The sequence below is a fragment of the Myotis brandtii genome, unplaced genomic scaffold (genome assembly GCF_000412655.1).
Source record: "Myotis brandtii unplaced genomic scaffold, ASM41265v1 scaffold199, whole genome shotgun sequence".
Lineage (NCBI taxonomy): Eukaryota > Metazoa > Chordata > Mammalia > Chiroptera > Vespertilionidae > Myotis > Myotis brandtii.
In genome coordinates, this window is record NW_005357414.1 from 2,229,152 (window position 1) to 2,239,424 (window position 10,273).

Here is a 10,273-nt window from a genome sequence, read left to right on the forward strand (position 1 = left end):
CGTCTTCTGAATAAGATACTGTCCTCCACTGAGGGAAGGGGGGCTAAAAAATTAGGCCAGGGTCCTTTGTCTATGATAGTAATTGCCATAAGATGATGAAAGGGGTCTCGGCTAACGCTTCACTGAAGAGCTGAAGGAACCCGGGGCAGGGACTGCTTTGGGGGGCCAGAGACTGCTTTGGGGGGCCAGATATTATACCTGGGACAAAGCAGGGCCTGCAGGGCAGGTGGCCAGAACTTGGAAGGAAATCTCTTCCGAAGCCCAGGGTCCAGGCTTGGCCCCAGCAAGCTGCCCTGACAGCCTGTGATGCCTAGGGTCTCGCGCATTCTGAGTCCCCGCCCCCTTCCCCCTTCCCGGCCTCACCCCCTCCCTGTCTCCTTCTCCCCTCACCAGCTGTCCCCATTCCCTGGAGCCGCGAGACAGCCGGATCCTGGGAAGAGCCAGCCTGGGACTGGAGGGGGCGTGGTGGGGAAGGGGAGGAGGGGCAAGGGTTCAGGAATAAGGAGGCCCCAGCAGCAGGCACCCCCAGCCACTGTGTATCCTAGCCCGCGGGAGAGCTGGGTTCCTTCACCTTGTTCTTTGCTAACGCTCGTCCAGGGGGAAAGGTCAGCAGGGTCCTGGAGCCGCCCTGTCACTCCCAGACAGCCATGAACTGCAGCGAGAGCCAGCGGCTGCGAACCCTCCTGAACCGCCTGCTGCTGGAGCTGCAGCACCGGGGCAACGCCAGTGGCCTGGGCGCTGGCCTCGGACCCAACAGGGGCATGGGGGTCGTGCCTGACACCTTCTTGGGCAGCGAAGTGACCAGTCCCAAGGGCGACGACGCGTATCTCTATATTCTGCTTATCATGATCTTCTATGCGTGCCTGGCCGGAGGCCTCATCCTGGCCTACACCCGCTCCCGCAAGCTCATGGAAGCCAAGGACCAGATGTCCCAGGCCTGCCCCGAACACCAGTGGGTCATGGGAGGCGCCCTGGCCGCAGGCAACGCCGAGACTGCCTCCGGTTCACCGGCTGAGAGACGCCATCAGCTCGCCCCTGGGGAACTGCCCGCTCTCGCCCAGAGCACCGAGGGGGTCTAGAACCACGACCGCAGCTCAGCTCTCTTATTATCCCTGGCGTGGTCCCTGCCTCTTCCTTTCCTCCTCTTCCAGGGTTCACCTCACCTAAGGCCCACACAGTGATGAGCAGCCAGAAAACCTTGTTTGGAAGAAGCATCATCCTACCCACTCGGGGCCAGTTTCTCCCTCTTCTCTCTCCTCTCTCCTGCTTCCCCCGATTCACTTCCCCCTCCATTCCCACCCTACACATGCAACTGCGTTAAAACTGCCTCTGCTCTCTTCTCTTCAGACAGCCCACACTCAAGCCCTCTGGGAACTGAATCCAACACATCCAACACTTGGCACTGAACTGAAGCAATGAAGTCTATCAGAACTCTGGGCCATCTAACAGGCAGCTGCTCCAGGGGCTGCCAGGGACTGCTCACTCTGCAGAGCCAATGGACTTGCCATCACTGCCAGGCCCCGCTTCAGCAGCTCCAGCTTCCTGTTGCCTTAGGGACAGAGACAACGAAAATGGAGAGACTTTAGATATCATTTCCTTCCCTCCCTCTTTCAGCAGGGAGCTAGCAGGACATTAGGACCAGTCTGTGGAATAGAATGGACATAATAGGGACTGAAGGGGGAGAGGGGCACAAATGGGAAGGGAAGACCTATGACCCAACTGTATGGTTTTCTTGCACCCAGTTGTCACCCCAAAGGTAACTTGCCTGATTTTTAGTAGCTTTGCCATCCATCTTCTGCGATGAGTAATCATTGCTGGATGAATCACCCCAATACCTCAAATGCTTCTCCTCTATTGGTTTAGTTGTTATGGCAGCTGTCTGCTTCATCCATGGAATGCAAGGCTCAGATGTCCCCTGCTCTGTAACCTGAGGAATGTCAGAGGCAGGTAATAAAGGTTGCTTAAATAATAACCTAAGACTCTTCTCTCAAAGATCCCAGCCTTGAGACCAAGTACTATTTAGAGAAGGATTTTTTGTTTTGTTTTGTTTTTGAAATGATGTTTAGGTTTGGAGGTTGGATTGTGGTGATATTTATATCTATATATCCAGTTCCAATAGAATAGATGTGGTTGTGGGTGAAGAAAAGGTTTGCAGGGCTAAATGGGTTATTTTTCAAGTGTTTCAAAAATTAGAATGACTTTTATACTTTTCCTTAATTCTGAAGCACTTTCAAAGGAAGAATTTCCCACTCTCCTTTTGCAGTATTTCAGGATACACTTAAAACACTCCTCATACCTGTCATAGCTATTATCACAGTTAAATTTTAGAAGGCAATTTTGTAACTCTTGCAAACAAAGGGCTTATTAAAAAGAGGAAAAGGTCACCAAATAGTGTAAATCTTAAGTCAGAGGGAAGATGTTTGAACTAAGCAATCTTACCCAATGATGGATAAATTTAGAAGTGTATAATTATTGATTTATTATCCTTGTCTCAAGAAGGTCATCAGAAACTTGTCTGCTTAGGGCTTAAATGCTTATACCTGATGATAGCTGTTTGGTCTTCATCAAATACATAAAATCACCTCTTAACACTAAGCCAACTTGCTTAAATACTGATGGTTTCTCAGTAATAGCTGGACAAAGATGTTATGGGTAACTTAAATGCATTGATGATACACAAACCTCGTCTGAGGCATTGATTTTAACTTCGTAGCCCATCTGGTATTTTACTGGAGCTATTAATAAGTTAAATGATCTTACTTTCATTCCCAGGGTCAACTCCTTGAAGATGCACTGGCCTTGCTCCATTGGCTCCTCTCCAGTCCCAGTTTCAGCACTAAGATAGTCCCCTGTCGTGCAGGTGGGGGCCAGGGTTTGGGCAACAGTCCCAGACAATGATAGGAAGAGAGGGGATGTTGTGAAATCATCTCCAGGCCAGGCAGGAAGTCCTGAGTGGTATGTGGAGTGAGGGCACATATATTTAGCCATGCCAGATGCATTCTGGAGGGGCCATTCCCCAGAAATGTATTTCAAGTACAACAGTGCCCCTCATTTATCTGGCATACCGAGGGACCAATCATTACAACAGTGTCTATATTTCAGGTACAACAATGTCAGTCACTTATGTGGCATAATTTGGGACACAAGATTGTTTTATTAATGAAACATATAAATGAGGAAAGGAAGGAAGGAAGGAAGGAAGCTGGGATCAGTTCAGACAATGCCCATGACAAACATCAATGTGCCAGCTATGTAAAACAAATCTTACAGAAAAAAAAATCTTGGTTTTAAAAATATTTTAAACTTTTTATGATGATTAGGTTAGTTATTAAGAACATGTAGCAAGAGTAGCTACAGAACTTCCCCAGTGGGAAAAAAGTGAACTAGCCTGGGAAGAGTGATTTCCTTTACTGCCAGTCGCTTTCTTCAAACACCTTCAGGGGTGTAACTGTGTCTCAGATGATGAAGTTTCCCAGAAGTCTGGACACTCTACCACCCAGTGGAGGTGTCACCGGCATTGAAGTGATCATATTGTGCTCAGCAAAATAGAGAGAGAGAAAAGCAAAACTAGATGTTTGGCTAGCCTCCAGTTTTGATAATGTATTTCCTGAATAGCATGAGCTGACTGTACAAATTGGGAAAATATTAGCCTTCTCCTTAATGTGATCCTAATAAATTAGAGTCTGCTTTTTTCAACCCACCCAGCAGTCTATTTCTCTCTTCTGTGTAAGCAGATCCTGTTTCACTTCAGGTTCAGAACTTTGCTTCATAATAATAATTAAGAAGTTTCACAATCTCTTACTTGGAACTTGAGACGTGGAACAAAGCCTGACCAGAAGTTGTTTTGAGTTCCAATATCTGAAAGTGTTCATAGTGCAAAAAGAAATGGAAGCTTTTCTTCCATTACAGACATAATTCTGTGTTGTTGATTCACTTTTCTAGTGGGATATAAATGGGATCTCTCATTTTTTTTGTTTTTATCATCTTTGTTCCAATTTGCCATCTCTTAGAAACCAAAGATCTGCACATGATTTGTATCAACAAATACTTTCCAAACAATAACAATCTTGCCTGAATGCTAAAGTAAATGTGGTGTTGGAGAGAAGGCAGGGCCAAAATCAGGGGAACAGGGGTCCAGCATTAGCTTTGCTAATTAGCAGGCTTTGTTCTAAGAGTGAAATACTTAACCTCTCTGGGCCGACTCCACTGGTGGGAATTTGAGGGTCAAGTGAAATAACATGTGGGGAAAGGCTAGGGAAAGTACAGCAGCTATAAAAGCATAAGATGTTCAGTTTATATTTTCATTTTCCTTCTTTGGGAAGTTGTTGGGGGAAGAGGGAAGAGTAAATTCTTCATTATGTAAAGTTTACTCTCATTGCTTAAAAAGAAGATTGGAGAGACTTGGCCACTAGTTGCCAGATTTCTGAGCCTAATTCCCCCGTTCTCAGAATCATGGAATACCAGGAATCTGCACATAACTGTCTCACCATCCTATTCTATTCCCCTTTTCCTAAATGTCCACAGTGCCTTTAACAAATTATGACAATAATATTGTATTTTCAGGGCTCCACCAGGACTGTAGTATAGCTTTTGAAGACATAGGTCAGTGATTAAGAGAGGGCATAAGAGAAGAGAATGGATGGAAAGAAGAATGGGCTGTGGGCTTTAGGAGGGAAGTAGTGGGAAGAGCAATTTAAAGTGCTCTGTGAATGTAAGGGTGCATGACTGAGGACCAACAAGGGTGAATAGGTTAAATTGGTCAATAGTCGATCTTAGGTGAACTTGAACCATCTTTCAAAATGGCTTTAGGAGATATTAGGTGGGTGGTAACTTTTCAGCCCCTTTTGTTACTTGACACAACCTACAGTCTGTCCAGAAAGCCAAATAATGCTATTAATTTAACTCTTCTTTTTGTGCAAGATGTCAGAAAATGCGACCAGGTTACTGCTGGAGGCAAAGACCAACAAGTAGTTAGCATAATAAATGCAAGGGGTCTGTCAGAAGGCTGATGGACCTTGGGCTTTAGCAAGGGCTAAAAGCTATGCACTGATTGTTCTGTTGAGATAATAGTGGCTCAGGGCAATCCCCTAACCCAGCGGTTATCAACCTGTGGGTCGCGACCCCTTTCGGGGTTGAACGACCCTTGCACAGGGGTCGCCTAAGACCATCGGAAAACACATATATAATTACATATTGTTTTTGTGATTAATCACTATGCTTTAATTATGTTCAATTTGTAACAATGAAAATACATCCTGCATATCAGATATTTACATTACGATTCATAACAGTAGCAAAATTACAGTTATGAAGTAGCAACAAAAATAATTTTATGGTTGGGGTACTGTTTATCAAACTTTACCTTTGATATGCCTGTTTGCTTTGCTAAAGGGAAAATGTATATTCTAGTAAATAAAAAGCAGTGGGACCGGAGGTTCGGAGAGCCACTCCACTAGAGAGTAGGTCTCCGCCTGGTTCCCCCAATAACTTCTAAATTTATATTTCTTGTCTAGTATATCCATTTGCATGTGGCCCTTTCTCCAGATTCTGAATCCTTGGTGCAAAAGGTTGCAGCAGGTTACCCCATCAGTCCCCCTTCAGTTGTGATTTGAAGAAGAGCAAAGTCTTGGTGGCCTTGGCTTCATCCTCTGAAAAGAATGCAGATGATACAGGGGAATATCTCATATACATATATATCTATATATCTATATATCTACATATCTACATATCTACATATCTATATATCTATATCTATATATAAAACCTGCTCTTTCCTTAGTTACTCCAAAGAAAAAAGGGCAAGGGTCCTATTTGCCATATCTTAGGGCACAGGGGCCGTATTTTCAAGCAAAAAAAAACAAAACCTTCCACAGTGAGGGGCATCTGTATAAAAATAACCCTGGAAAATACATAAATGTCCACCAACAGGGAAATTAATAGATCAATTATGCTACATTTCTTTTCTTAATTGTGGTAAAATACACACAATGTAAAATTTACCATCTTAACCATTTGTAAAAGTGTACAGATTAGAAGTGTTAAGTACATTCCTGTTATGGTGCCACGGTGTCCTTTTAAGCCACAGAAAAAGGCAAGCACTAAATTACTTTATATAGAAGCAGCAAGACTTAATCATTGCTTCAGATGACTCCCCCTCTAGGATATTCATATTTTATACTAGATCACTTAGAACAATGTGAGGGTGAAATCCAAAAAAAATATCTCTAGTGTGGATCTCAGTGGAATCTAGAAGGAGAGATATCTTGAAATGTTTACACTTTGGGGTGTACTGTATTTCCCACAGCTTCTCAAATCACATCCTACTTCTTGTGCCTTTTTTTTTTTTTTAGAAAAGAGCAATCAGTTTTTTTAATTATTGATTTTAAAGAGATGGAGAGAGAGAGAGAGAGAGAGAGAGAGAGAGAGAGAGAGAGAAAGAGAGAGATGGGTGTGAGAGAGAAACATCTATTGGTTGCCTCCTGCATGACTGGGGATCAAACATGCAACCTGGGTATGTACTCTGAATGGGAATCGAATCTGCTACCTTTTGCTGTGTGAGACAACACTCCAACCAACTGAGCCACACGAGCTGGGGAAAATAACATCTTACTCTTACTGTCAAATGCTCTTAGAACTCTGGGGAGGACTATAGTGGCCATGTATGACTGCATTTTAGTAGAAATTTGTGGAATTCCCATATATCTGATCCATAAGATGCCCATTCACAGAAACACCTCAGGTTCCTGGAAAGACAAGGGATCTCCCCTTGGCTCTTTTTAGGATCTAGATGTGATCTAGTAGAAGTTGCAGCTCCAGCAGGCCTGGAAAAGAAAGAATGGAGTCAATGGGCATGTTAATTTGGTCTTCTTCTCATGAGGCTAATCCTCTGGAGGTACTGTGGTCAGGACCAGACCTTGGCAAAACTATAGGATTGATATTTATCTCATTTTTACTTCTTCTGTTTCAAGCTTTCCCCTGACATTCCAGTCCCAGTTCTCCAAAATTGTTCCTTCCCTACTGCCAGGGTCCAATGATCTTATTCATTTTCATTTAAACTGTTATTCATTCCAGTGATGATCCAAGGAATGAATCTTTAATGGTGGCCTTAAACACTGAGTAAGGGAGAGAAGTATGAAGGAGGGAGTTTGTCCTAAGACTCTCAAATCTGATATGGGTAAGTACGGCGGCTCTGGCAGCCACTCATTGTGGTAAGCTTAAGGACAGAACTTTGGCATTTTCCTTATCCCCATTACTTCTGGGGGTATTGGGAGGATTGCAACCTTCAGCCATCTAGGAGAGCACCTGCATTTCCATGTGAATAACCTAGGGTGGAGGGTGGGATGGGGATGAAGATAGAAGTAACTGAGAGAGGCAGAAGGGGAAAGAAGCCCTTGGCCTGCTCCCAGTTATATCTCTGTCCATTGGACACTGGAGGGGAATGTTTCAGGTGAATGAAGGAAGAAATATTAGAATGGATCCCCTGAGGACTAATTCCTATACTTTTCCTGCCATCTTCCTATACAACTCTACCAAAGCAAGGCCATAGTCAAATGACAAGCCCTACTTGGAGGAGGCTGCTCTGGAATCAGTTGGGTTAGTCTTTATCCTGGCACCATCCCTTGGTGGTTTTGGCTTTTCCTCTAGCAAGTCCAGGAGGCTGGCCAGTTCAAGAACCTTTACCTTTTGACTTTTTTCATCATCCCCTAAAGCAGAATATTGTACTACACAAGGCATGGGCTCTAGAGCCAGATTGCCTAGGTCCAAATCTGTGGTTTGCCTTTCACAAGCTGGGTAATATCAGGAACGTTACTTAACCTCCAAGCCTCCTTTCCGCATCTGTAAATTGGATGTAAGAAATACTACCTCCCTCCCAGGGTTGTTGTAAGGTTGAGTAGTTAACATAGTGCCTAGCTCAGGGTAAATGTTTAGTAATGGTAGTTTCCAGTCTTGCCCAAATCCATTACAATAGGGTTATTATCTACACCACACCATGAAAACTGCTTTGTCATGGTCACCAATGACCTGCATATTGACAAATCTAATGCTCAGTTCTTAGTCCTCTTTTTCTATGACTACTTGGCAACATTTAATGCAATTGATTACTCATTGCTTGAAACTTTTCTCTTGACATCGATAATACCTCAGGATCTTGGTTTGCCTCCTTCTTCACCAGTCCTTTTCCTTCTTAGTCTCCTTTGCTGGTTCCTCCTCATCTCCTCAACCTTCCATTGTTGAAGGCTCCATTCTGGGACCTCTTCTCTTTTCCATCTATTCTCTTTACCTTGGTGATGTCAACTAGTTCCAACATTCAAAATGTCACCTTCATATATAAATACCATCTTTACAATAATGATACCCAAATTTATATATTTTTTTTATTCTTAGAACTCCTACTCTGAGCTCCAGACTTGCATATCTGACTGACTACCTAACATCTCTACTTGGGTAGCTAAACCTGTCTCAAGGTTAGCATATCCAAATCAGAACTTTTGAATCCCTTACCCCAAAATTTGTTCTTCAACTTGAGAAAGAAAAAAGGATCTGGGAGCTAGTCTGACATTTACATCTAGTCCTCACTGCTGGTAAGAAGCTGGCCTTTTGTTCACAGGTAGGGCATGTTATACTCCTGTTGGATATAAATCATCTCACAGAACACCAACATCAGACTAGTCTAATGAAAAGAAATGTCTCTGTGATCATGATAGAGTGAGACAAAAGACCATTTCATAATGTTATCTTAGTACAGACAAAAACTAGGTTACTGTGAAAATCACAAAATACTAACTGTCCTTCCTCCCTGGCTAATCTGATGACTGCTACTTCTCTACCCGTTCAGCTTTAGACTCACTCTAGCTTTCCTTCATTCTACATAAGATTTATTAAGATAGCTAATCATAGCCATAGCCAGGTAGCTCAGTTGGTTAGAGCATCGTCCTGATATGCCAAGGTTATGGGTTCCATCCCTCATCAGGGCACATAAAATAATCAACCAATGAATGCATAAGTAAGTGGAACAAGTCTCTCTCTCTCTCTCTCTCTCTCTCTCTCTCTCTCCCCCAAAAGAAAAAAAAATGATACCCAATCATATAATTCCCTTCACTTCCTAATAACATCCAATCCAGAGCGAACACTTGCTTCCTTTGATACTGCTTAAAATCATCTAACATGAGCTCCAATCCAATAATAAGTCCTTTCTAGCACCCTTTACTTAGATATCTATGGTTCTTCGTGGTGTGAAATCTCCCTTGCTGCCATCAGTAATATATCCAACTTGTTCAATTACAGGTTGGTTCCTGTTGGTCATTGGCTAGAGGGCATTGACACATTAATCTTCCCCATTTTTTGTGTAAATAATTAAGCCCAAATAGGTGTCATAATGCTTATACTCTTTCCCTCACCCTTCCACATTCAATTTAGGAATTAAGTCCTTTTACTCTATCTCCAAAAGGGATTCTACATATGATCATTTCTCATGATCTCTACTTCTACCACCCTAGATATACCACACATCATTTCTAATTAACATAACACTCCCTAACTGGTCTTCTTTATTTACCCTTGCCCCCCTGCAGTCAGTTCTTTACACAATAGACAACAATAATAAAGCATTAAGCAGATTGTGTCCCATCTTTACCTAAGTTCCTCCATTGGATTAACCATACAATTAGAATAGAATCTCAATTCCTTATCATGGTCTACAAGGCCTCACTGACCCTTGCCAACTTCTCTAAACCTCATTTCCTAATAACATTCCCTTTTGTTCAATAAACTCGTTACACTATCTTCTTGCTGCTCCTTGAACACATCAAGCTCCTTTCTGTCTCAGAGCCTTTGCATGGTCTGTTTCCTCTGCCTGGAATATTCTTCCTCCACATTTTCTCATGGCTCTTTCCTTTTCATTATTCAGGTCTCAGTTCAAATGCCACTTCCCAGAGGCTGTCATTGACCAATTTAGTTGCTCCTTTCTCTCTGTCCCCACCCTATTCTCTATCCCATTACCCTATTTTAACTTCACAGCAGAAGTCAAAAGTATCTAAAAATATCATATTTGTTTACTTACTAGCTTATTATCTACTAGTAGGCCGGTGCATGAAATTCATGCACATTAAAAGGGAATTAATTAGCGGAGATATTTTAATATTGCCATTTGCCCTTTCTCTATAATAGAAGTGTGAGAGATGAAAGGAAATTAGTAAAATGTACATGAAAATAATATATAAATTTATTAATAAATAAACAGTAACAAAAGGATATAACAACAGAGGCATGATAT

General features: G+C 42.7%; 1 protein-coding gene across 1 annotated transcript; it reads left to right on the forward strand.

Annotated features, from left to right (window-relative positions):
- Positions 1–594: 594 nt before the first annotated feature.
- Positions 595–1,079, forward strand: KCNE5 (potassium channel, voltage gated subfamily E regulatory beta subunit 5). Its single transcript, XM_005865237.2, has one exon. The coding sequence runs from the start codon at positions 648–650 to the stop codon at positions 1,077–1,079; it is 432 nt and encodes a 143-aa protein (XP_005865299.1). The 5' UTR covers positions 595–647.
- The last annotated feature ends 9,194 nt before the right edge of the window (positions 1,080–10,273 follow it).